This window comes from Aythya fuligula, chromosome 3 (assembly GCF_009819795.1).
Source record: "Aythya fuligula isolate bAytFul2 chromosome 3, bAytFul2.pri, whole genome shotgun sequence".
NCBI lineage: Eukaryota > Metazoa > Chordata > Aves > Anseriformes > Anatidae > Aythya > Aythya fuligula.
Genome location: NC_045561.1, coordinates 18505430 through 18533331, shown reverse-complemented (window position 1 = coordinate 18533331; position 27902 = coordinate 18505430). Strand labels below are relative to the sequence as shown.

The 27902-nt window shown below is 43.6% G+C and overlaps 1 protein-coding gene across 1 annotated transcript; it reads right to left on the bottom strand.

Moving 5' to 3' along the window:
* Positions 1–237: 237 nt before the first annotated feature.
* Positions 238–27902, bottom strand: SMYD2 (SET and MYND domain containing 2). The gene is made up of 12 exons (XM_032185137.1): positions 27645–27902; positions 24708–24771; positions 18402–18512; positions 16702–16762; positions 14606–14730; positions 11013–11080; positions 9129–9231; positions 6734–6844; positions 4939–5059; positions 4152–4326; positions 2722–2830; positions 238–634 (listed from the first exon to the last, which is right to left on the bottom strand). The coding sequence occupies exons 1-12, from the start codon at positions 27824–27826 to the stop codon at positions 554–556; spliced, it is 1311 nt and encodes a 436-aa protein (XP_032041028.1). The 5' UTR covers positions 27827–27902; the 3' UTR covers positions 238–553.

The window sequence follows — 27902 nt, the reverse complement described above, 5'->3', positions numbered from 1 at the left end:
CCTGCAGATGAACTAACTGAGGGCAAGGTGCTGAAGAATTCACCAGCTCCATTTCTGCTTTCTTTCAGCTAAGCCACTGCAAGCACAAATGATTTGTGAAACAAGAAATTGGATACTAAACCACAACAACAATAAAAACATCCCAGTTTTGCTCATTAATTTGACAGATTAAGTGAAACAACTTAAAGTAAGTGTCAAACGAGTTGCGCTCATGTAAACGCACAGGTGGAGTCAAGAGGGGGGTCAAGACCGCTTTATTTATTTTACACAAATAAGATGCACATTAAAATCCATAAAGAAAAATTGGCCATTTTTGCACAAGCTGTTAAGCAGCATACCCTCTAAGAAACCATGGCTGTTTCCTTTAAAAGAAAAAAAAGGCAATTGTAGATTTGTAGAAGATAGAAACATTTTGCAAACCCTAAGTGTGTTTGTCATTCCAATTATAGGACAGAACTGTGTTCATACTCTATCACTTTTCAAAGTGCTCCTGAAGGTTTCCGTAACAAGGCTTTTTAAATAAAGGTTTGAAGGATTGCATAGATTCAAAGGCTCAGTGGTCCTCTAATTCCTTTTTGATCTCTGAAATGTATGGATGATCTTTCCCGTGTGCTACTTCCATGATAGCAATTGCCTATGAAAAGAAAAAAAATATTCACACAATTGATTCATATATAACACCAGGCTATAAATACTCTCTTTGGAGGTTTGAAACAGTCTGACACCTCTAGCTACTTTTTGTCCCCTTGTAGTCATAAACCCAGTAGGAAATAAAATGAAATTCAAAACTAAGTAATAAAGGTTTTTACATTCATAGAATACATCTTTCATCTTAAAGGATCCCAAAGCACCTTTCAAAATGATATTCCTGACAAAACTGCTTTGAATGCAACCAGCTCCAGGACAGAAAATTGCACATGGGGTGGGTAATGTTCTGGCAGTACACTTAACCACTGTCAGATGGAGCTCGGCTCCTACCAATTTATCCTTCAGCCATCAGACTGACAAGCATGGGTATTGCAGGAGGATATATATTTTTTTTTTATATAAAAAAAAAAGGCATTTCAGACTCGATTCTGTAAACCCATCACTGATTCCAGGGGGCCACCGATGTTTTAGGAAGGAAGCATCTGCTTGTGCAGCTGCTGGAGTGAAAGCAAGATCTCCTCAGATCCAGGCTCCCTTGTGGCAGACTCCTTGCAATTTTACCTACAGACAGCTCTGGTGCTACAAGCGGACGTTTCAGACAGCCAAACACGCTGTCTTGCAGCTTCCTGCCAATATCCACAGAGTGGATAGAGTGCAGAGGCAAGATTTCCACTTCAGAAAAGGACAGCAGTAGCCCCAAGCAAATGCAATAAAATGTAATAGATAGGACTGAAAGAAGTAAATTTAGACTGCCTGAGAATATTCAAAGACCACAGTACTAGGATAAAGCAAGGAACTGCAGCAGCCTAAGAGTAAGAACGTTTAGTTGTTTCCTTCTCAGGAAGTTTTAGCCTCTTTCCTACACTTGTTAAGCCAGTACAGCAGGAGCCTTGGGTTCTATCTCGACAGCGGTGAGCAACGGCTCCTTCCCCCTCCTGCCCAAGAGGAGAAATGGCAGCCTCCTGGATGAGCTGCTTGCAAACTGACAAAGAACAATGGTTTTGTTTTTCCACTAAATTCCAAACATCAGGGGCTGGGATAACTTTGGGCAGTTCCTGTAGGCAGCTTTTGGAAATGAGTCATTAGAAAATGTTTGTGTTAGGAAGCTAACTATGCCAGCACATCTACCTACAGTCCCCCGCGTTCCCATCCCGTGTTCCCAGTGGCACAAATCCCAGTTTTAGTCGAAGCTTAAACACCACGGTGAAGAAAAACCTCTGCTAATTTTAAACTAGGTGATGGTTACATTTTAGAGCATATATGCTGTATCTTTCACCATGGCTGTATGGCTTTGTTATTGCTGGCTAAAAACTTGCCAGCATCTAAAAATGAGAACAAAAAAAAAAGCCCCCAAACCATGACATTCCACCCTAAGCCATTATATGCTGCAGTAGTCGCTGATACTTAAGAAACTAAAATAAACTTCTGTCCAACAGCAATAGGGGGAGAAAGTCAAGAAACATGGTACAGACTAATAGTAATGAAAAAAAAAGAACCAAAACCTAAGGAATAAGGAGCAGGCTAATAAAAAGGGGTGAAGAAGAATGTAAAAAACCAAATGCTGTATTTGCCAACTTCAGCATTATCATATGCATTAAATTCCCTTCAGCTATTTAAAAATAAATTGGTTCCAGAACAAACAACGACCAAAAGCATGCCTAGTTTAACTTGGACATTGGAATCGCAGGCATCAATGAAACACTATGTGCCTTTTATAAGAACCAAACGTTTCTTCCTGTCCTTACCCTGCCAGGCAGGAGAAGCCAGAGTTCTGTTTCATTTACACTAGCACAGCTCTAGCTCAGAGAAGAACATGTAACAAATGTTTTAGTGTAACGCTCCCTCCAAGTGCTGCAGTGGAAGTCCACTGTGAAAAGATAAGGCCCCTCGTACGAGAGAACAGGCCCAACATCCAATCTTGGAAAAATCGAAGCTGAGCCAAAATTCCTGTAAGCAAATACATTAACATGTGCTGCGTTTTCAGCCAGGCCAGGCTTACTGTCAGAGCAGCACATCGTGTTTCAGCAATTCCATGCCCAAACCGGTGTTATTAACAAAGAAAGCAGGAGATACCCTCTTCAGGGCCTTAACCCCAGCCGGTCTGTTCTCCAGCGCCATGTGCAGCCTCCCTAATTTCAGCCACATGGAGGCCACGTTCAGCGAGTAGGCGGGATAATGCTGACTGCAAGAGAGAAGGAAAGTCAACTTCATCAAACCCAGCAGTGGCGGAGCGTTCCCCCAGCCCCCTCCCCTGCCTCTCGCTGCCCCGGCCCATTCCCTGCTCAGCCCCAGCGCTGCTGCGGCTGCCAGGAGCCAGCACCAATTGGTGGTGGGCCGGGGCTGCCTGTCACTGGGGAACTGAACCGCCACGACCATATGCCTCGTTGCAGCTGTCAGATGGCAGCGCCGTTCTGCCACCAGCTTTAACCCAGCCGGCTACAGAAAGAGACGGCGTCAGGCCTGGTTTTCACCCTGCACCCACAGAAGCAGCTCTGCTTATTCCACAGCCGGGTCCCCGGCAGGCAGCGAGGCCCCCAGCAGCTTGCACCCTTCGGCCCTGTGGTGCGTGGAGGTAGCGGAGCGCGGCTTGGCAGAGCTGACCCGGAATGCCAGGCGCCTGCCAGCAGAGCTGGGCAAGTCCCGGGGAAGATAAATGGCACCGAGTCCCTGGGGAGAAAGCACTGGCTCGTTCTTTGTATCACTGCCCTCTGCCAAGTGATCTGTGACTCGATGCTGGTGGCTGCTCCAGAGGGAGAGCTCGACTCGCGCCCCCCCAGCTGGCAGGGAAGGCTCAAGATGAGGATCTGCCTGGGAGATGCACGGCAGGACCAAACGCAGCACCCAGCGGGCTGGCTCTAATAACACCACTGCTGTAAAACCACCAGAAATTCATCAGAAAAAGTATTTTTTTCCTGCAGAGGTTATGCACTGCCCTGCTCCACCAAGGGCTTCAGCCTGTCCATTCTCCCATGCCTGCAGTGAGATCAGGGTCATCGGGGCACCAGCACAGCCACGAGCACTGGAGCTGAGCTCGGCTCCAGCTCCCTCTGCTGCTCAGCCCCAGCCCGGGACAGGGCCCTGCTTTCCACCGTGCTGCTGCAGAGAGGGTCGGGGGCTGACTGTGACACCTGGGCTTTGGCTCCACACCTCTACACAAAATTCAGGCTGCAGATGGGTTTCGAAGCTCTGCTTTAGTGAAGTATTAGGAGGATATATAAAACAAAACAAAACCCAGCAGTATTTATCTAGCTAATCAGAACTAGCACAGTACCCATGATGATATAAACTTATATAATCAAGAACTTCAGACTGAAGCAGGCAGCGTTCGGATTGTACCAAAGTCTGCTGCAGAATTTAAACACTTTTACAAGTGATGTCATGGGTAGCATGTTTATACAAAAGGTATTCTCTCACCGAGAGGAGTGATCTCTGCCCAAACTTGTCTTAATTATTCAGATTACTGAATTAGAGCATTAAAAAAAATAAAAGAGTCTCGTATTTACCTGTATGGTCTGATAATTTTTTGCCCATAACGCAGTGCACCTTCCCAGTCCTGCATGTAGAGGCAGACACCCATGGCCTGGTACATCATATGTAACATATAGACATTACTGTCTTCAAACACGGCACCCATCTTGTCTAGGCTCAGCTCACAAATCTCCAGCAATTCACTAGGAGGTACGAAGAAGTCAAGGAACCCAATGAATAGGTTGTTTCTGATCAGACAGCTACCTGGTAGCACCAAAAAGAAAATGCCTTGACCTTGTTCAGAGCGGTTCTGAGAAGTCCTCTTTTCTCTTCAGTTGCATCAGAGAAAGGGAGTAAAATTCCCTGTGCAGTGGGTACTGAATCTGGCATCAGACAGTCTGGTCTGCTTCTAGCCTACCAAATCCTGCACTTTTGTCTGCATGGCACCAGCTAGGAAAGGTAGGCTTGTGACCATGAGCAATACCTGCAGCTTCACACGCACTCTAAATCAGGCAATGTTACCGTGTCCTAACACCCCCCTCCCCACGCTCATTCTAGTCTCCGGCTTGTTTTATGAGGACAGCCGTATGGCACGCTAGGAGAAACTGCCAGCTGCACAGACAGGAACAGACCCAGGCCCTCACAGCCCCACACCTGCAGAGTTAAACTGCCCCTTGTCTGCGGGGAGAACCCCTCAGACACGGGAAGGGCAGAGGCACGTTTAACTTCTAGAGGTCAGCACTTCTCCTGCAGGTACTACTCCTGAAGCAACCAGCAGGTGAGCTTTTAGGTCCCGCACCAAGCCAGCGAGACAAAGGGTATATTTGTAGTGCTTGGCTCGCCTGAATCCCTCGATCACATTCCTGGCGTATCTGATCATGTCCCGCACTGCCTCTGCCGACGGAGGTTCATTCAGCTTGCGGATTTTCAGTTTCTCTTCATCCTGAAGGAAACAGAGTGGATGTCATAAATGCAGGTTCCAAGGCCTACAAATAAAGGTGCATCTGCTGCACAAAATTAATAAAAAGACACAGATGGGAACTTAAGCTCCTCAAAGAATGTAAAAACAAGGGTACAGCATGCACCTGCAATTTTCTCTAAAGCCTTGGCTGGGAATCCTAGAACGCTCTGCTTTCCAGTTCATTTGCCATTCTCTACTTGCATGAGGTCCCTTTCTTTTCTGAAAGATTCAAAAGCTTTTCAATTTCGTGATGGAAACAGTTTTGCATAGGAAATTTCACTGCTTCTAAGAGATTAAGGATTAAAATAAATTTAGTTTTAAGGCTAGAAAAGCCCAAGTACCTTAGGCCTTCTACAATGTGATAGCTCAGTCGAACATCGCATGATATTAAATAGAGAAGAGTATCCTTCATATCTGCAGACGAAAACACATTTCCACACATTTTGTTGTTAATATACCAGCTTTCTGCTGGACAGCTCCATTTACTCTTATTTTTCTATCTACCTTACAACTTCATGAAGAGTCAGCTGTGATCTGGAGACAATCTTTTGCTGTTTAAGCCTCACACTGCTGCTAGATTTTTTCATCCTTTATGATTTCAACTGTCAGCTGAGAGGGCTATAGGGAACTCTTTCCAGAACTGAAGGAGGCTGAGTGATAGGTGATTCCATGTTCTTAGAAATCACGGATGAAATCCTGGCTTCATTAAACTCAGTGCAAAAATTATCAAGGTAGCTGCGGGGAAAAACACAACTACAGTATCAACAGAATGGCCTCAAATGAGAATGTTGGGTAGTATTTGGAAAAAAAAAAAGTTACAAAAGACGACACGGTTTAGTGGGAGGAGATGGTTGTCTGATCAGTTTGGGAAGCAGCTCTTAAATGGACACCTTTAGGAAAGGGTGGGGGGAAGTATCTGGAACATAAGGATCAGGATTATGACAACCTGCTTTGACTGGAATGACAGATGAGCAGCACAAAGCTCAATTCTTCTAATCAAAGTAACTGACACCTTGCTTTAAGGAACACTGTCTGCATGTTTGCCTTTGTCCCCTGAAGGGCACCAAGCGATGCCTCCTGAACACAGACCTGGCCTGTGCACCACGAGGGGCTGTCGCCCAGTACAAGACTGGCATGATGCCACTGCAGGAAAACCCATTCTGCAGATGCTGCTGGGTCTCCAAATTGCCCAGCAATATCACACAATGTCACCTAAAATGGACTGGGATGTCCCAACCAGGGACTGCAGCAGGACTCTGTGCCAAAGAGGAGCCCAGAAATGCTCCAAGCAAGGTTCCCTGAGAGGAACAAGAAAACGTGTAGTTTTCTGAGAAAACTCAGTCCTGAGCTAAATTCTTTTGGCCAGGTAGTGTCAACACCATATAATTATCCACTTCTATCAAAATATTAATCTTCTCTTTGTAGCTCGACTTTAAATAAGCATCTAACAGGAAACTTCCTGACGTGTCATGATTTACACTTAATGAAATAATGGGTAGCAAAAGACTTATAGACAGAAAACCCAAACCAAGTCTCCTCTCTATTATCCTACTTTCCAAAACTTAATGAATCAGATAGAATATTACATCTAAGGACCTGGGTAGTGCCCTGAGAGTCAGAAGCGTATTTCACATCCATTTTATCCAATTTTATTACCTTTTCTTTTGTAGTGCACTCCCTGCAATCGCAACTGAAGAAATAGGAGTCTTTTAACCGTTCATTTCTGTCTTCTGTGGGATACAGCAGGTCAATATAGCTGGTAAAAACCTAGACAGTAAAAACACAGTAGCCAGTGAAAAGCAGTATAAATATATATATTTATCTCTACCAGTTCGGTGGAAATCATACTTAGCACGACAACCACACACTGACACAACTTGTGAATCCCTGCAGCCACCTCCCCTGCCTTTCCCCCCTCACATTCCAAACCTCTCGGCAGCATCAGGAGCTGCCATTTGCAAGTGCAATCTGACAGAGAAGTGTTTCCTTTTCTATTCATTATGGAATTTCCCTCAAATATTACCCTGGCTTCAACCCAGGACAGCAAGATTCAGGTGTGGATAAGGAAGCTATCACACCATAAATCTCAGGCTCCTGTCAAACTACAAAGAGATGCCGACTTTTCAGAAGTAAAATAATGATTTCAGGTATCCAGCCTAGAAAAAAATTACAGTGGCCTGGTTTTTTGGAGGCTGGAGTCTCAAATTTTTCCTTCTGAAAAGTGACAAAAATTGGGGCAACAGCAGCCACTGGAAGCTTTAGAAACTTGGGAGAAGACCTTCAGATCTCTGAAAATAAGAGAGGCCCGGCGCTCCAGTTCTAGGAGAATGAATATCAGATTTACTTCAGTGGCAACATTTTAAAGCAAAGAAAACCTGCTTTTGATCATTTTAAAGGCCCTTCACGTACACTATTCTTAAGTGTTCCTCCATTTCAACGACCTTCAGAAAAGAACCCCTGCAACTACCTTCAATGCTGTTTTTAAATGACATCTCCCCCAAGAAACATGCCATATGCACGCTGCCGTTGATCATTTTGCAGACCGAGAAGCAGCTTTAGTTTCATTTCTTCATTTTCAGTTATTTGAAAGTAAAATGTATGTGTAATTTCACATTGCATATGTTCCTAATCTTACTCAGTGTGATCTCACATTTTCCCCCACGCTCCTCTCCTCCCTTCCCTGCTTTCAAAGCACGCAAAAGGCAGAACTGCATTTACAGCAAACACTTCAAAAATTCCTGGCGCAGTGGCTGCGTTGGACCTGAAGATGGAGACACAGCCCATAAGACTGCACAGAGCCCAGGCAGAGTAGCTGGTCTGCTTTTAAAAAATCCTTACATGTCAGAAGAGCAACTGCACAAAAGCGATGAGAGCCTGTAGAACTGATGCAGCTTATAAGACTCAATTTAACCAAAAAAAAAGACACCAAGCAAGATAAAACGCTCATTTCCAGCTCTCACTGTAAGTACTCTCCAAAAATGCTGAGAATGTCTGAAATTCCACCAGAAAGCTCCAAAACGGAGACTGGTCCCTGTCCATTACCACAGTGCACATGTAGTGACTGCCAACACCACAGTCAAGTCACACTATCAGCAGAGAAGTTGCTCACCTGAGTCACCCCTGGCTCCAGCAATTAAACTCGCTTTGCTCATAGGGGTGAACAGCTGCAATCCAGGACAACGACCCCAACTCTTCACCCAAACTACTGTTACATACTGCAGAAATTGGTTAGAGTTGTCAAAATCAACTCTGAACTTATTTTGACCAGGATTAACCTTGCCCACTAGGTTAACGTTAGTGAATGACACCAATGAAACTCGATGCAAACTCCATCCCCAAAGAGAACATGTGGTATTTTTGTCCCATGCGGATGCACGAGCATCCTCCCCAGCTCTGCCTCATTTCTTTTTTATTTTTTCTTAATAATGCAAAAAGAAGCTCTGCTGCTGAAGTCTCCCTGTCAAGTCCAATATTTGACTGAGAAAGTTTACTGGGGCCACTCTTCAGCATTGCTCCAGCTAAAAACACACTCTGGTTCTGTGACTACACAGCCATGCTCTGCTGCTGAGGTGGTATCACTGGACAGAGCATCCACAAAACAGGAGATTTTCAAGTCAGAGGACTTATCTGTCCCCATTTACCTTGTTTATTCTGGCTTCAATTGCATTACCATTATACTGGGAACTATTACAGCAGTAACACTTTTCTTTGATGTTGAAATTTCAAAGCAGCAGCCACGTATCAGCAAATTAACCCTCCTTTTACAGGTGGGTAAACTGAGACAGAGGCTGGCATACGAAGTGACTGCCACAGGTGCCCTTCCCTGGTTTCAACACAAAATAGGATACTGCCTCCTGGAATCACTTCAGGTCTCCAAAGCCACCCAACTTTTCTAAAACAGCATCTTAGGCTTCTTTGAGAAACAAGAGATCCTTCCCCCTTGTTATTAAATTGTCATCTAATTGGAATGAAGACTGAAAGCAGGACGGATCCTGTTTTTAGGACACGTGCATACATAGCACTGTAGTACATTCAAACATAGTGCACTCACCTCTTCTCCAGGCTCAATCTCTCTAACAGCTCTGACTTCAGCCAAGGTCCCTTTGTAAGTTACAATCACATTTGGGCAACAGCTATGGTTCATCAATGCAACACTGTAAAAGCAGAAAAGTAAACCTTTTTTCCACCTCACCATAAGCAACAGGCAGAAAGTTGAGCACCACTTCACAAAACAAACACATCTGAAAGACTGAGTCAGTCTCTCTTTGCAAGTTGTTTTTACTGAGGCTTAACATCAAGGTAACCTTGGGAAAATCTGTTGTGCTGGTTTTTATCCTAATGATATGGAGAAAGGCTATGCTAATGAATCATTACAATCTTAAGATCTTATTATTGCAGGACGAGGCGAGTTATAACTTTCCCGTTCTTAGAGTGCTACAGTGCAGCTGGTGGGGTATTTGCACAGCTTAACTATCCACAACCTATTTAGGCACCTATGACAGACAGTTTTCCTTAGAGGAGACAGAAAGAGAAACCCATTTATGAAAAAGAAACAAGAAAGTACAGGAAAACACTCAGTTGCTGCATCATAACTTAAGATCAGCATTAACATTTTAGCTGGCTTCTGTGCAACCAACCGACCTCCTTGTTTAAAGTGGGAGGGAGGAGGTTTGTTTGTTTGTTGCACAAGCACACAAGTTACACAAAAACTCAGTCTGCTAGAGGAAAGCGCTCTGCCACGCTACCAACCTTGGAAGAGTAATTTGTTGCTTATTTCAGATAAAATGTATAATTTTAATTATTTCTCTTCCATTCTACCAAAATAGTAATTGTGTTTTCAGTCTTCTTAGCTCACGGGCATAACTGCTAAGTAGGAAGGACGTGGCCCTCGGATGCTGAGCCTTCCCAAAGGTGTTGGATGTGATTCCAGAAGATCCTGGTTTAATATTCTCTCTCCCCACCACGACCCTGGTCCTTGGCAGGACTTTGGGGCCTCCATTTCCAGTCTGTAGGTCAGGGATAAGAACTGCAGACAGACCCTCCCAAAGAAGGACGATCTGTGAAGCAAGGACTACCTAACCCATGTACAGCAGAGCAGGTCCTGCTCTAATTGGGCACCTCTTAGTTTCAGACAGCTTCGGCACAGATGACCTGCTAATAACCCATGCCTAGCGAGGAAGTCGACAGAAGCAGAGTGGCCGTGCTTTCAGCATGGGGTTTGCAAAGAGCAGGGGCAGAAACCATCCTCCTTTGCTCCAAAGCTAAGTGGGAAGCACCGACTTAAGCAGAAGAAAGGTTCCTCAGCCTCAGAGAGTTGTGCTCCCCAGTTCCCAAACTGCAGTTAACGCTTAACATCTGCAGTTTATTTGTAAAGCTGAGGAGCTTGTACATATTTTTCCCACTGTCATAGCAACATAAAGCATGGCAGTTTTAAAAACATCTGAGGAGGCTGAAAGAATTTATGAAAGGGATTTACTGTTTGCAAAGGAACAAAGGTAGAAGGGATGTTGTTCCGAGAACACCAGGTGAAGGATTATACCCAGCCAAAACAGAAAGCTGTGAATAGAGCAAGTCACCTGCAATCCTTTTCATTTTGTTTTGATCATTACTTGATGTCCCTGTCCAGAATCTGCCAAGTAAGCCATTGTTTCCTACCAGCCTGAATGTAGTTCACAATCCAAGCTTTAGTACTTCAAAACAAATTGCAAGTGCAATTTTAACAAATTTACCAGATTTTAAAGCAAAACTGCTGCAAATCATTAGCTGTACTTTATTAGTTAGCATACTTTAAACAAGACAAATTAATATTAAATGTAAATTAATATTAAATGTTTGATTAAATTTATCTCAATACAAATCTAGAAAAAATAATTAGAATTTCTGTTTGTTTTTAAGTAAGTTATTTTTATTTTCAAACATATTAAACTCAACCTACTCTGGGAATATGGCTGATCCCAAATGAGAGAGTTCTTCGTCTTCAATCGTGAACCCATTACAGTTAACCTAAGGAAAAAGAGGGAGAGGCTAGCTCAGACTGCGGTCAGCTTAGTGCTCCACACTCACATCCCATTCTCAGACTCCAAAGCCAGTGGCAGCTATTTGTTTATGATTTTCTTTACCCCTCACCAGTACAGAGAAGCTACATGACATCTCAAAAAGTGAAGTGAGGACCAAATTCCTTTATCCAGAGGAATGTGCGGGACTATAAAGCCCTATACTTGTGCCTGCTCAGGGCTCAACATCTATGGGATTACACCTTGGATGGCCAATCAAGAGAAACGAGGCTTGCAAAAAGTGCTGCAAACAGTGTCAGACAAAGCAGACCACTGCAAACACAAAGTCAGGTGTGACACTGACGGAGAGAGCAAGGAGACTTCACGTGGCTGCTGCATGTAAGGGGCCTCAGTGGAACTAAACATGCAAGGCACAAGGCAGGGATGACAGCAGCAAACTCGGCCAGGCTAGGGCAGCACAGAGCTCTGAAGGAGTGTATGTTACAGAGACCTGGCACAATGACACTGTCATCTGGTCAAAGCTACGTATCAGCTAAAGCACACATGAAGAGCAATAAAAGGAGTAAGAAAGACTGGAACCTCATATAGACAGAAAAGGGGACAGAAAAAGGACAGAATGTGTGAGGAAGTCTATTACTAATTTCATCAGAGGACAAAAAGCTTGTTCATGTATCTTTCTTATAGATTCAAGCAGGTTTTAAAGTCTTCTCCTGTTCTATTATCACTAAGTTCAAGGGAATCTTACCAGTTTCAGCTTTGTGTGACCTAAATGCACCTCAAACAAGTACCCTCTTCCATTTGCACTGCAAGTCACATATGTGCCAGCATGAAGAGAACTCCAGCCACACTCACCAGCATCTCCCTACAATCCTCAAAATGTTGACAGCAGTGCCAGAAAGGCACTAAAGCAACTGTTGTCACATGGTAAGTCCAGCTGAAGCTATAATGGGCAAAGGCACATTCAATCAAGTACAGCGTAAGGACTTGCTCTGGAAGGGCAGGGGCTGAAAACAAGCACTACCAGCAATGTTTTGCTCCGCAAGCTGGCATGCGAGTCAGACTGAATTTTAGAAATGCACAAGTACTTCCCAAAGCCACCCCTCAGGCATGAATTGCTCAGGATGAGTTTCCAGGTAAGCATCCTGTTTCTCTGATTCACTCATCAGTGCTTTTTGGTATCTTTACCTGATCTTCATTCTATTTTTAGCACCCAAAGGCTCCTTGTCTCCCAAGATGAGCATGCTACTGTGCTAGCCAACGCGTGAGCATACCTGAACCCAAACCAAAATGTAATTGCTGAATACAGAAACAATAGGAGAGAAAGATCGTATCAACAGCAAGTAAGAACATAAGGCTACAAAGGCTGACACAGCGAACAGCTTGGTGGTTCTGAATCACGGGAAAATATTTAAAAATATGTCGTGAGTTATCATCAACTCCCCTCCAGCAAGCCAGAGACAACCCACTTCTTGAGTGCATCATACCAGAAATGACACATGAGGAACAATTAGAAGGGATGAGATAGCCCTGTTTTCACCAGAGGAATGCATGACTAAAAAAGGCAATGCAGAGGGAGCAGGAGACTTAAGTGAGAGAAGTAGAGCTCAAGGTTGTTCCCAGTGGTGGAACAGAGGACAAAAAGATGTGAGAGGAAAGGATGAGACGCTAGAACTTGAGACAAGAGGGAAACTTTTTAAAGAATATGATGAGATGAGACTGAGAAGGTAAAAAGTGACACAGTCTCAAGTGTTAAATTCCACAGGGACAGAAGAGAGTGGAACGGTAGCAGTGCTCTCTTCTCTCTGGGGACTAGGAAAGACTAGGATGGTTTGGAGAAGAATCTTAGCTCCATGCAGGAGGACCAGCTCTGCCTTAGCTGTGTTGGTAAGCAGCAACACCACACCAAGCCCACAGGAAGCAGCGCACAAGAAGTCAGAGGTGCCATAGTCTCAAATAACTGCTCTGTGCCACGGGAGGAAAGAACAATGAATGAAGCAGCAAAGTAAACACCATGGGGCCAGAGAAACTGCTGAAGCAAAACAAAGGAGCATCACCATATCCAACTACTGCTTTTAGCTTGGGTTGACTAATTATTATAAAACGTGTCTGTATGTATCAAGTAGAGACATGCCTCCTCTTCCAGAAAAATGTGTGCTAGAGCCAAAGCCTCAAAAGGTTGTGTCCTGTAAAACACCTTTGAGGAACATCCAGATGATCTTTGGAGGCTTTAGTTCAAAAAATAAATAAATAAATAAATAAATCAATGTCCACAGTCACAGATAGTTGCCTTGTAATGAGATGAACTCAAGGTGACACCTGAAGGTGACATTAAGCACCCAGAGGGAAGACTGGATGGAATACCAGACCTAGGAGTCAGCAGCTCCCAGCAGTCAAAGTACCATGATCTGGTGGAGCTGGTCCAGGACAGGACGTGAAGGGAAACTCATTTTATACAAAATAACTTAACTCTTGGGGGATTTTGGCTACATCTCACAAAAATACACAGAAGCACTGCAAGAAACTGAATGCACAAACTTCTTCAGAGTATCTTTCTAACGAATATAAATTCCAAAATCTTTAAAACAGATAAAAAAAACGTACTCAAAGGGAAATGTATAGCTTGGAACAACTAAATGCACGATGAGCAGATGCTAAACATACTGAAGAATTATTCCCCTACAGCACAACAGCAGCAGTATTGAGGTAATAGTAATGGTGCCTCCTTACTGATATGTGCCTGCCTACGTGCAGAGGGTAGTGTCATCTCAGCATTCATTACAACAATCAATATTTATCCACGTCTCCAACTTTTTACTCAAAGGTTTAAGTATAAAACTAGCTTATTTTGAAGTACAGGAGAAAAAGAAGAAAATGCATCTTCCAGCATTCACTAGTGTTATTCCACCCACTACGTTTGGTTTAGATGTGGATGAAAATCAGGTGAGAGAAAAGAGGTGCACTTATCTACCAAGACATCCTGCCTTTTTTTGCCTCTCCAGATGACCAAGCCAACTGGTTGTATTTAAAAGCCATACATTAGATAAAATTTCAGTCTGCTCTTCCCAGTTCTCTGAAGTTTACTCCCTGTGAAGGTCAAACACAACGATGGCCTGACCAGCAAGGGTTTCCACAAAGGAAGCCCGAAAGAAGGATTCTGCCTTCACAGGGTCTCAACCCAGCAGCCTTCTGTGCATGTCCAACAGCAGCTGCGCTGTGCTTGGCCCACAGCCTAACTTTACAGGGTCTGTTATGGGCTGATTCTCCTTTTCTTCAATGTTTAAGAAGCACCTCATAAAGAAGTCTGCAGACAAGAATCTCTCCCCTCGCTACTGAAATGGGAGATGTTCAGCTGCTTCTGGCCACAGAAGTGCACCTTTGCCATCAAGCACACTCAGCTCTCCCCAAAACAAGCAAAGAGCTCTCACCTCCAGTGCCATTAAGATTTTGCCTCTTTAGAAAGGCAGAACTCCTACAGTGCCACCAACCTAAGCAGACTGTGATCTGGCCAACTTACTTGTGCAAAGAGAACTACAAGGGCGGCATTGTCAGGGAACTCCATGTGCTTTGAATAAAAGTGATGAAGAGCAGCAATGTCGTTCTGAATCAGCTCTCTCTTTTCATTGTCTAGTTTGTCAAGGTCTGTGGACAAAGAATACATTCCAATTCAGTAACAGGAACTCTCCCCACGAACAGCAGCAAGGCTTAAGTTAGAACAAGCCTGGACTTAAACAGAAACCCCTCAAGGAAAAGCTGCTTGGAAGTACCACAAGAAGCATCTGTTCTTCCACAAATGTGATGCTTCTTCTGCCAAGGCCACACGTGCAGTACAAGAACATGCAAGATTAAAAAACATCTTCTAACACCTTTATATTAGCAGGTAATTGGACATGAATTTATCTTTGCTGGGCAAAGCGTTACACTGTTTAAAAGGCGTTTGTTAAACTCAGCGAGCAGATGAGCAACCCCAGGCCCTCTACAAACACATCTACTGTGGGTACTGTGAGCAGCCTGCCCCAATCTTACGAGCTACCTGGTCCCATCTACTGTGGTATGAAGTTACCCTTGCTGTCACACTTCTTAAAACACGTTTTACACGAGGAAAGGTCCTCATACAGACCTAAAAGTACCAGCTCAAAGTACCAGCAGAGAGAAATACATGCTGGAAGAGAAAAGGGTGTGTAACAGTGGAAGAAGGGGGAAAGGATTTGTAAGAGCAGATCTGAGGGTCACCAAAAATATTGGGAGAAATTAAATGCAACAATTTGATGATAATTAGGACTAGCCAGAAATAATAGATTACAGCTTCCAGATGAAAGCCATGTGCCTTTTCCTCTCCTGTGCAGGTTGTTATGAAGAGTAAGGCTACTCCTGAACATGGCAAAGGTGTGGTGAGAGGAAAGTCAAAGGACAGAAAGAGTAAGGGCAATCTTACTAGCAAAAAAAAAAAAAAAAAAAAAAAAAAAAAAGAAACAAAACAAGGGCTCCTAGAGGACAAGGGAGACATTGCAACAGAAGAAAAGAAAAAAAAAAAAAAAAAACACGAAAAAAAACCAAAACACTTCAGCCTTTTAGCTCCCAAATTAATACATGATTGAAGACACACTGCAACACAGAAGAATACAGAGAAATAATTTCAGCACTTACCCATCTTCCTCAACCTCACACTTACTAACCTACCTGCGAAAATTATCCTTGCCTTAGGCAAAGTCAAACATTGGCACTTTTCCCCCTTATTTCCCCAGCTGTCTCAAGAGCTGTGATGGAAATTTTCGTACAGGAAGCAAATAAAGCTGTAATTTTGCTGTATTTGGTTACTCTGCTACCTCAGGTTCTAGCAATGGCTGCATTTATTCAGCATTTTACAAAGGGTTTTGGAAGCCATCAGTGAGAACTGTGAACACACAAACCTATTGTCTCCTTGTATATTGCCTCCAGCACCAAGAGAAATGACAGCCCAGTGAAAACTATGCCAGGACAGTTACTGGTCCCCTAGTTGCTCAATTTCTAACTGCCTCACAGGACGTGAAGAGTAGCCTTCCAGTTAAAAGCAAGCCATTGCCTCATCTCCTTCCTTGGATTATTTTGGAGCACTTAGGACATGGAATTTCAACACAATCATATATAACATGTCAGATTTGACTGGCAGTGACAGATATCGAAGCACAGTCCAGAGGGTTCTGCAATTAGCCCCTTAGTCACTGTCACCATCAAGCAACTGTGCTGTCTCTGATTTTATGCCTCCTGGTAACAAATACCAGCTATTTTAATTTTACAACATTACAATTCTCAAAAGACACTAGAGTACCAGAAAAGCCATGAGATGGATGTATGCTACATAATTAATTCTGTCTACGTTTTCACCCTTGTTTCACAACCCCCACAAGCAGCCAAGGGTGGAAAAAAAAAAAAAAAAAAGAGAGAAGAAGAAATAAGAGCACTACACTTTTAAAAAAAACTAGGAACCACGATTCTCTTTGTTTACCCCTTTCTCAAAAAAAAAAAAAAAAAAGTCAGATGCTCTGAAAGGATTTGATGAAGGGGGAGAAAGGGATAAAGCAAACATGAATATAAATAACTGCCTCTGTTTACCTGCAAGCCTTTTTTACTTACGTGACTCAAACTCTTTTACAGCAAGCAGCTCCTCTGACTGTGTTTTTTCAGGGTGAGTTTTCTAGCAATAAGGAGGAAAAAAAAAAAAGGCAACAACAAGAAAATACTTTAATGTTTTTAATCAGGCACTTTTGTCTATTCTTTATAAGCGGGGAACTCTTACCTGTAAATCAAACAATAACTCAAATCCACACATGTATGGAATTTACAGAAGTCAACCAGCAATGGGTTAAATGGACTGCCCTTAGTAAAGCCACAGCAATATTCGCTCTGCACCAAATTAGGCAGCCAAAGATTAACTCCTATCAAATTTATATACATAAACTGAACAGTATTTTAAATATGTCATTTGCTTTGTTCTAGACACCCAGAAAGCTGCTAACAATAGCAAGCAGGCAGGAGACAGGCTTTGCTTTGAGGAAAGTGAATAAACTGACTGTTGACAGAGTTCAAAAGCAATGCTCCATTGTTGGCCTAAGGCCACTTCTTTGTAATCTTGGCCATTAAATATGGCTTTGCAGGTGGCCCAGCAGCTGAGGTTCAGGGACTATGGTTTGCATATTTAGCTTTTATATGACATGTAGGGTTCTCCCCCCTCCCTGTAAGCAATAAAAGCACAAATTTATTCCAATGACTTTTTGTCATTAAACATTCGATTTTGTTTGTGGATCACCACTAAACCATGCTTTAATTAAGTCACACACACATACATTCACACACACATCGGCACACACAGCAAGCGGAGCAGCTACCTTCCCAGCAGGCCCCCAAAATCCTCACTACATACAATATCCAGGTCGCCCTTGTCACATAAGCAGACCTCAATCACACAAATATGCTTCAAAGAGGATTTGTTTTTGCGGAGAGAGTTTAGAGCTCTACAAAGACACATAGTGTAATAACCTTGAAACTCCTGGATCCTTTCCCTTGCTGTAAGGACCTATGTTATCCTCAGTTTCCACATAGTGAGGAACGCTGAAACAGTGGTTGACATTGCAGTCTCATTGCCTTACTACTAACGTTCTTTCTTGCCAAGGACCAAGGGCCTGAGGTTTCTCTTTCAGTCTCCATTTTTTACCAGTTAACTCCAGTAAGGGTAAACATTGACACCTGAGTGTCTCAGAGGTGTTTCTGACTCACAAAAGCACAGGGCAGCATAGAGTACAGTGCTACAGAGTTATAGCTGAAAAACAGACAGCAGGCAACTGCTTCATGAAGATGTTTGTGCCTGCAGACACCTAACCTCAGGATTTAACCACATTCACCACCAAGGCTTGTTCTTCTCTCTCTGCCACCAGCACGGCTTTGGTGCTGTTCCACACGTCACCATGAGCTCCCACCTACCAGAACAGAGGCTGAAACGCCGTGCACATCGTGAAACTTACCAGTCAACTTCACTGGACTCTGTTCAACCATTACCTTGGTGACAAGCTATAGCTGTGCAGCTTAAAACCTTACTGGCCTTTAACCGTCTCCCCATCAGTCTGCAGCTGGACTACCAGGATGGCCCTGACACTGCTGCAGCGGTTTGACGGTGCTCTGGTTGAGCTGTTCGTGCTCTGTATTACACCCCTCTGTATACAGGAAGCCAGCAGGCATGTGCTTTGCTGGGGACAGTTACTGTAGGTCAATTTTCATCTTCCTGCCTTCCCTGGCACCCGGAGTAGGAATGCACCTCCCCAGCCCAGCCTTCTGCTCACCTGTTTGGCAAGGATCCTCGCCGTTAGCCTCACAGTCTCTGAGGGATTCCAGTTCTGCCCAAAAGCACACATGGCAGAACACTCCAGCTTGTGCATTGGCCAGTCTTCCTTCTGCAAAGGTAGAAAAATATTTGTCAAAAAATAGGCCGTGAAGATAAAGTGATGAAAAAGAGGATACAGCAAGTCCCGCCAGATCCTGGAGGTCAAGTAAAATGTGTTTCCTTTAAAAAAATAAGATGACGCTCACTAATTCTGAACAAAAGCTTGAGTCACATTGGAGGGGTACAGCTATCCTGCTTTTTTCAAACAAATTCACAAGGGATGAGCTGAGGTCAGAACATCTTCATTTATTCAACGGAAAAAAAGAATTAAATGGTGAAGAAGCAAACAGACAACATGATTTATAAATCACCAGTTCTTATTGTTCAGATCAAGCATGTGAGGACAGAGTAGGTCTGAGCTTGATGGCTTTATTGGGTTCATTTCCATTTAATACCTTGGCCCCTCATTATGACACGACCCTGGTGTAATCAGGAGTAATGTGTCTGAAGTCAATGGATTCACAATCACTAAGAATGAGTATATGTAAGGTCAAAACCAGACTTACTGAATAGAATTACCAGATTTTTTCCTTAAATATTGTAGAATAAGAGTACAGATAGGCAACAAAAACATACTTACAAAGACAAACACATTTCCATTAAGAACGTACAGTATACTCCTAGCTCTGCATATGATAAAATTTGGAGGGAGAGCACAAGCCACTGGCTTTTTGCACCCCTACAGAGTTCCTCCAGAGCAACTGTAAGTTTCAAAGATCAGCACAGAATCAGATTAACACTGCAATGGCAAGCAGAGCTTGGCATGGGCTGTCCCCAGACTGCATCAAATTTCATTTTATATCTTTGTTCAGGTGTGTTCAGGTTCTTACTTCTACATTCAAGCAATGTGCAATTATTTATTTCTCTCTCTCTCCCCAGACATATTTCAGTGTTAGAATAAACACACAGTCTTCTGCCTGTAGAGGGAGCACCAATTTTTAGTTTTTTTTCCAGACCAGATTTAAACTGGTGGTAAAGAGCAGCAGAGGAATGGAATCACAACAAATCCCACAAATTTCTAATTGACTGAAAGTAAAAACTTGAAAAGCTTCTTGTGGCCTGCAGAAAGCTGAAAAGGGATGTTATACTTCCACTGAAAAGGGACGTTTAATTGCCCTGGGTACACGCAGCTGTTGGAGTTTATTCTATTATTAAAAGAAAGGTGAATGCCTGCCCCAGCCTCATGCAGAACTTGAAGCCGTGCAACGTTGCAAGGGTATTCAGCCCCTCACAACGTCAGCCTCATCGTCCTAAATACCCCAGGATGGTATTTCTCCCCTAAAAAACAGTGCACAGGCTGCCTGAAAGGAGCTAAAGCGTAGCTGTTCTAAGAGGACACGGCCGTGCAGACCAGGCAAACTAAAATAGTACATTACGCTGCAATCATGTCATGTGAAATTACACTCGCAACCGTCCTACAGCTGTCACACTACAAAATGCATCCCCCCCAGAGGCTTCCTTCCTATGTATGCCCCAAGACTCTTTCTGGAAAATTCCTGATAGTCTTTGTTTAGGAATCTGCAGGACCCCTAACGCTAAGATTTGCAAAGTAAAGGCCTTGTCTCTCACCCCTTCTGGTGCACCCGCACCACCTGCCAGCTTCAGCCTTTTTTCTGGGCGCGCAAGAAGGGAAGGAAAAGAAGCTCAAGTTTTGTACCACCAGCACTCCTACACGCCGGTTAAACAAACAGGAGAGATTACCTGCTAAAACAAAATCAAATGCAGAATCCCGAGCGTGTCTCAAAGCAGTGTTTTGAAAGACCCGTTTGTTCCCTTTCTTCTTGACGCATTGCTAATTAAAATCCTTCCCCAGGCAGAATCACACTGAGTTATGTGAACTAGTAGGGAGGTTAAAGGGACAAGATACGGCTGAATTGTGTGAAAGGAGATAAAAGCCTGAACCACTACAAGAAGAGAGAGCACTGAGGACTGAGTAATACCTGGGATGGAAACCCCGTGACAGCAGCTTTCCCTGCGATCTCAGCAGGACTGTATTTTGCATTCTCTTCCACGGTTTTCTCTAAGTAGTGTGAATTATAACAGGTAGCATTGTTCTAGCTGAATCCCTAATGCTGCATTAATGGTATTTTCTTCCTATTTTCATTACACCCTCAGTGTTTTTCCCTTCGTTTAGGAGTAAGTGACAACATTTTTGGAACGGAAGCTCTTCAAAGCTTGTGCTTTTCACATCAAAGCATGGAAACAATCTTCTCCATCGAGTTCTTCAAAATGATTCCACTGTCCAGGGCTACTGGATTAATTCCCAGAACGCTGACATATATCTCAGCATAAATAAAAAAAAGACACGTAATTCTCAAAGAATAAGATTCAAGCCCAAACAAATCTCCTGGCCCCTCCTTTCTCACATGGAATTTGTCAGTAGGATGTAAACTTCCTGTTGTGTTTCACTTGATCAAGAACAAACACACATAAATACTTGACAGAAATGCCTGACAAGCCAGTGTAGGGGTTAAGCCCACTTCTTCAAATGCTCATAACCTGGTTACGCTGCAATGGTATCCTAGTCTCTAACTGAATTCCAGTGAGGCATCTCCTGATCCCTGACATGTTCCAGTACAATTCTCCACACAGTCCTTCATCAAGCAGCAAAGGCAGGAGTTTCACACACCCTTCACATCCTTCCCTACCACCATTTATTGAGTGCTGGGCCAGAGAGAGTATTTGACTTCCATGGGTTAATGTTCAGAAGACAGGAGACATTTACCAAAAAAAAAAAATACCCAGAACAAAGTTTTTGGGCAGGGGAATGGACTCTTGCCAATGGCAGGCTTAACCAGGGCCTTGCAGTTCAAATTCCTCTTGCTCAGAATTGCGACAGCAAGATTTTTGTGTCTCCTACAGCTTGCTAAAGGGGACTGGACAATTTCTGCAAGGTCCCATTTACGACACACCCGCTCAGTGCCACCCCCAGATCTCCAACTCCAGTTTGAGGCTTACTAGCTGACAAAAATACCCGTTTCCCTTACTCCGGAAATACCAACTACAACACTCTTTAACACGACATGTTAAGAATAACCCCTAAACATTTGATGCAAAACGTATTTCAAATGCGGAAAGTCGTGACAAAAACATCTCTTCCTGCACTTTGGCTAGCTGATCTCCACTCTGTCTGGGATAAATAATAGCTATGTGTAATAACAGAAAGAGGAGCTCCAGTAGCTGGTTCAAGTTCACCAGTTCCACAATTGCAGCCACATAACCCTCTTAAAACATTTCTCTTCAGAGTGTTTCAGCAGCTAATTTCTGAGGAGAAAAGATAAGCACAGGTCTCCTGCTGTTTGACTAAAATTATTATAATTTAAGAAGTCAAGACCTGAACAGCTGCAGATGGGGTCTGAAAGCCACTACTATAATAACAGGCCTGGGCTTTGAGGAGCCAATAGTGAAGAGCAGAATTGGTACGAATCAGCTGGAACTCACAAACCCTTTTAAAAGGAGAACTGGGTTAGGGGCTGGAAAAGGAAAGCAGCAGCAAACTCAGGCTACATCCTCAGCTGCACCCAGCCGACCCACTGAAAAATCAAGGCAGCAAGGTCCGGCAGCGAAGATGACTTCCACTCTCACATGCCCCACATCTGCAACTGAACCCGTGCCTGTGCAAACACAGATCAGACTTAAGGTTATATGTCTTAGAAGCAAAATAATAGAGCAAAACAGCCAATGGGTGCATATCTGCACCAGGCCCAGAGCGAGCCCAGAAATGATCAGCCCCTACACAACTGCAAGGCTTTGTCTTCCCCTGGGATCAACCCTGACACCTCAGCGCTACCCCTCCCTGGTGACCAGGGCAAAGAAATCACACTGCAACGCAGGATTTTATGTGCTAAATGCCTGGCCATATGGCAGGAGATGCACCCTTTTACCATCTGTGTCAGCAAGTCAGTGCATATTTCTGCATCTATACCCCATTTGCAGCAAGAGAAATACCACAGACACTGTTGTGACACTTCGTTCATTAAATGCTTGGAAAGTGCTTTAAGAACCTCAAAACAAGGCTATTGTATGGTGTCAGAGAGCAGTCCAAAGGATGCCTTCAAGGAAATCTGTGCAATGTTGATATCTTTGCTTTCAAGAACCATCTTATTATGACAGGGAAAAAAAACAACACAACTTGCTCAGTTGAAACGTACTCTAGAGTAAGGAAGATGTCTGCAATTATGTAATTTATTATTCTGAAAAAGACATCCAAAGAATCTGTTGCCTGCTGCACACTTTGCACCTTTCTCATCTCCTTCTGATCCACCTCTCCTCACCACTAGAAAAAAATCCTTTAAATGAATTATGGTGTAGCCAGTCTTTAAGAAGAGAGTAAGTTGAGAAGAAACTGTTATTCCATCCTGTACAGAATGCATCATGCAATGAACAGTTCTCAGACTGAACTGCATTGAGTTTTATTAGAATAACAAGGGACTAACCAACACTGACATTGTACCATGTTCTTTTAGGGTACATATAAGTTTTAGCTGAACTAAGCAAAGAAGATGTGGATTTACAGAGAAAATTAACTAAAAATAAAAAACAAATGAACAATGACACAACAATTTTCAAGTACAGCCCTGCCCTTACTAGCATCACATGAAGTCTTGCATCCATGGAGGCAAAAGGGAAACATTTACTGTACATGCCAGAGTTACAAGTTCAGTATCAAGCAAAGATGTCCTTTTTGGCTCTGACCAAGAATTGCTGAACTGCTGAAAAGTGCCTTTGACCAAGCCAGGGATGAAGATACAGTGCAGATTGTCTATGCATCATGTACAGTCAGTGGAGACCAATTTCCAGAGAATATTATGCTCGAAGGTAACTTTGAAACAATGTCAAAGAATTCAATCTCAGCAACATTCACAAATTTCCTAAGACTGACTCAGAAAGGCCCAAAACATGGAAGGCAATGTTACATCAACTAAGGATTTATAAGTAAGACTGACTACTTCCACCATGGTATCCACTTGCTGTATTTCCTGGCACAAACCAGGAGCTTTCCTACTTCAGTAAACCTTGCAATGACAATTATCTGCTTCTCAAACCATTGTGAGCCACAAACCATTGCTGTGTCTCTTGTATGCTAAGAGAACAAACTCAGAATCTCAGATAGAAAGTGCTAAACAGCAAAATAATTTATTTTCTAAGTATTGCTTTCCCTCACCTAGTTATAAGCTTGCTAACAAATAATGTCAAATGGAAGCATTTCTTCCAAGTAAGCATTTCTCATGAATGAATCATGTTTTTTCACTACACTGTCTTTAAAATCTCTTCCAGACTTCTCTCAAGGGTTTTAAGAATGCTCACCCAGTAAATGTTTCCTTTCTTCTCACTGCTTCTGCTGGCTGATGCTCTTTCAATACTGAAAATACAGTAAAAAAGACTTATTTTTTAAAGCATTGTGAGTCCAAATGCTGCCTCAAAACCAAAAAGGCCATTTGTTTCACTCACAACTCACTAAGGCAGTGTAGGAAAGCTGGAAGGTGGGGGAGGCAACAGAAGGAGAACATTGCAACTTGCACAATGGAAGAAAAAGATACAGTCTTGAAATAAAAGCATTCAGGGTACTAGATCGTGAAAAAATATTTTTTGAAAGATACCTATTCCAATAAGTAAAAATGTAATTAAAATGAATGTTTTGGAAGTCTTCATATTGCTCCACTCTGGTGCACACTTATATTCTACTTTGTTAGGCTTTTAAAAAACAAAGCATACAAAAGAATGCCAGAATAAATGATTTAGAGAGGACGTATGGTAGTTTTGAAATGGTTTTGTCTACTGTCAGTTGCAGCCACCCAAAATATTTGCAAAGACTGTTTAAAAAGAAGGCCCTTAAGATCTTAATATAGATATTTAGTGATTTGATTTTTTCCTTAGACACAGACTCTCCTACCAGCTTAGTAAGTTAATGTTAAATTATCTGGTTTGTGCTTAAAAAAAGAAGTAATACAGACATAATTAGTGGGCTGACAGGCAGCTCTAATCAAAGTCTCAGTGGTACCAAGCCCTGGAGCTACTGATCTTGAAAGACTCACGCAGACCACGTCCAAATCCTGTAATTGTCCAGTGTACAACTCCATGGTCAGCATCTGTGGGATGTTGAAGCTGCCTGGCCTACCATTACCCAGAATTACAATTAGAGGCTATCAATGCCATGCAAACAAAAAAATTGTGTTCAGCATCCTCACAAATTGCATTGCCATACCTGACATTCCACATTGCAGTAAAAAGCCTGCTTGCATCTTCCACACTTGGACAATCCTTCTTTCCTTAAAAAGAAAACAGAAGTTATTCTATTTAATAAAGCTGAGCGAAATACAAGTGTGTCCTGTATCACTAACAGAGATGCACCACTTACTGGGGACTAATCTCATAACACCACAATCATCCAAGTACAGCACAACATTTCACCAAAAATTGTATTTCCTTCAAAAAAACACAGCTTCTGCCTTTGGACAGCAGACACCATTTTGATTTGTTTAGAGTTTCAAAAGCTTTTTTTCCCTAACATCTGTTACTATGCAAAAGCACTCTGTTGTCTTAAATTACCAGGTTTGGAAATGTGTGATTCTATGCTGCTGGACTGACGGTAACATTTTTTGCCACTCCAAGCTGCATGCCTATAGCTAACTTTTCCTCATTTTCAAAACTTCCCTGTTGCTCCATATAGTTGCTCACCAATACTAACTTTTTGCTTCTGCTCTTCCAGTTTTACTCCTTCTCCATCTGGCCACGGAAAGCATGACTGCTGCTTTGTGAGTAACCACCTCCCAACACCAAGAAAACATGCTAAAATATGAAATAATCTGTATCATCTGTCACCACACAGCTTCTTACTATCCTGTCCTGTCCTGGGACAGCTGTGTATTCTAAGGTCACCTAAGGCTTGCACTTTTTAATATCTGTGTGTATCCCAGCACAGGGAACTGCCAAAATGAAGGTCCTTTTCTGCTTCAAGGTACATGTGCTGTAGCAGGTCCTATCAAAAATACAATGTGTTATCCAACACGTGACATTTTAATGTGACATTAGAGATCTCTGTAGTACCAAATAATTTAAAATGTATATACACCCAGTATAAGTTGCAACAAAATTTGTCTTAAACCGAGGGAGCTTTTATAAGGTGCACATTTGAGTAAAACAAGGGCAAGTGTCCTCATCCAACATGACAGCGAACAGCATTTCACAGAGGTCACTGTCATGTGGAGTCCGTAAGGCCTAGGGAGCCCCGACATCATCTGGTTGTTCTGGCAAAGCAGACAGTGAAGACATGAGTGTGGCAGGCTAACATCACAACTGCTGGCTGACAGCACGTACCTCTAGTGCAGCTGCCTATTTAAAGTAACAAATATCACCAGACACAAATACATCTTTCGAGTCTCAATCTGTCAATTTTACTACAACGGGTTTATGATGGCACAGAAAAGTGTCTCTTTCCAAGACCAGGGCTGGCCCCACAACCTTCCTAACCCTGCAATTTAAATGAATAGAGTTCAAATCAGGCCCTTTTTTTGGTTATATATGCAAGTTTATTTCTAGTTCAGTTGCAGTGCAACAGGGAGCAGATACAGTCTCTGAGCACAGACAGATCCAGTTACACACATCACTGAGATTTTTTCCTTCTACAGGAACATCGCTCCGGAGTGAAATAGGTTTGGGACTACTGCATTGGGTGTGTTTTCCCTGATCACTGTGCTCCTCCAGAACTCTATGGAAAAAGCTGGCACAGAGATTAAGCAGCACTGAAATACACTGTCCCTGATGATCTTTAAAGGTTATTCCCTGAGACCTAAGTATTCTTAGTTAACTATTATCACTACAATATTATTCCACGTCAACTGAGAATGGAAAGTATTCCTTCCAGAGGGAAATCTGCTGGATGTGACAGGCAAACAGCCAGTTTCTTTGACAAAAGGGAATTTATGGTTAGAGACTATAAGAAAAAAAAAAAAAAAAAAAAAAAGAAAAAACGAAAAAAAACTTTAGGGCTTGCTAAAGTCCCAGGTGTGAAGGAAGGGGAAATCATCTCAGTTCTACAGTATTTTTGAATTAATGGGACTTATTTCCCTGGCTTCACTAGGTGCTCATGTGCAACGAGAGAAAGTGAGTAAAGTGAATAGGTAATATAAGTAGGTGATGTAAAGCTGAAAGAAAATGGACAAGATCAAGATAAAAGAGAAGAAAATGAAAAGCATCAGGGAGCTGACAGGACAAGAGGCGAAAAGACCTGTTAGAGTGTAGTAATTATATGCTTTGCTCAGCTTCTCAGCCTACACACGCAGGCAGTACTCACTTATTGATAACGAGACTAAAAGCCCGACAGTGGTTTTCATTCACAGGGGCACCCACTACCAGGTGCTGAGTTACAACCAGTCAGGCACTGCGCTTCCTCAGCGGGCTTGCAAAAAAAACAACAAAACAACCCTACTGGTTTTGAAAATTACAAGCAACGGTGTGGTGTCTGTGGCTAACTCTCTGAGGATAAGCCAAAACCAATATATTTTTTGCTTCAGTGGCTGTCATCGAGAGGTCAGCGGCAACCAGAGAAATACCAGTGGGGCTCCCTCGGGCTGCCTGGCACAAGGCCGGGGAGCGAAGCTGGAGGCAGCAGCAGGCTGGGGCCTCGGGTTGAGAAATGCTGGCGGCCCTGCGGTGACCAGCCTCGCCTCTCATCCTGTGCTCGGCCTTCCTAAAAACACCAAAACAACGACGGGTTTGGGCACGGAGGAAGCGCTACACGGATGAGGCACTCGCAGCACGGAAACGCAACGCCTGAGTTTGGCAGCCGCAGCCCCTTCCTCCCCTGTCAACCCGCATCAAAATGGGAGCCGCTACCAAACCGGAGCGATCCGCTTCAACATCCCACAAGAAGTCAGCCCTGCATCCTCGCGGCTGCGAGCCTACAAGCCACAGCCCAACTTTATTTATTTTTTTTTTTTTGTTGTTGCTCTCCCTCCTTTCCCGGACCTCTTCAGCGAGCAGCTTGCAGCACCGCCTTTCCCCACGGCACCGCTGCAGGGGAGGCAAGCTTTGCTCCCACGGCGAGCCGGGGGGGGAGGCACCAACATAAAATAAAAGATTATTTTCACTTTTTTTCATTTCAGCCGCCCCAGCTTCCTCCCCCCACGTCCCGCCGCCCTACCTGGCGAAGCAGCCGTCGCAGTGGCTGCCCCGCTCGCCCACGGCCAGCACGGCGGTGTAGGCCGGGCAGTCGAAGAGCAGCTCCCCCACGGCGTAGCGCCGCAGCGCCCGCAGCCCCCGGCCCTTGCCCGGGCTGGCGAACCGCTCCAGCCCGCCCGGCTGCGGCGCCGCCTCCGAGCGCATCCCGCTGCGGGGAGAGGGGAGCCGGGAGCGCTGAGGGAAGCGGGACCCGGGCCGGCGACGCCCGGGAAGGCCGCGG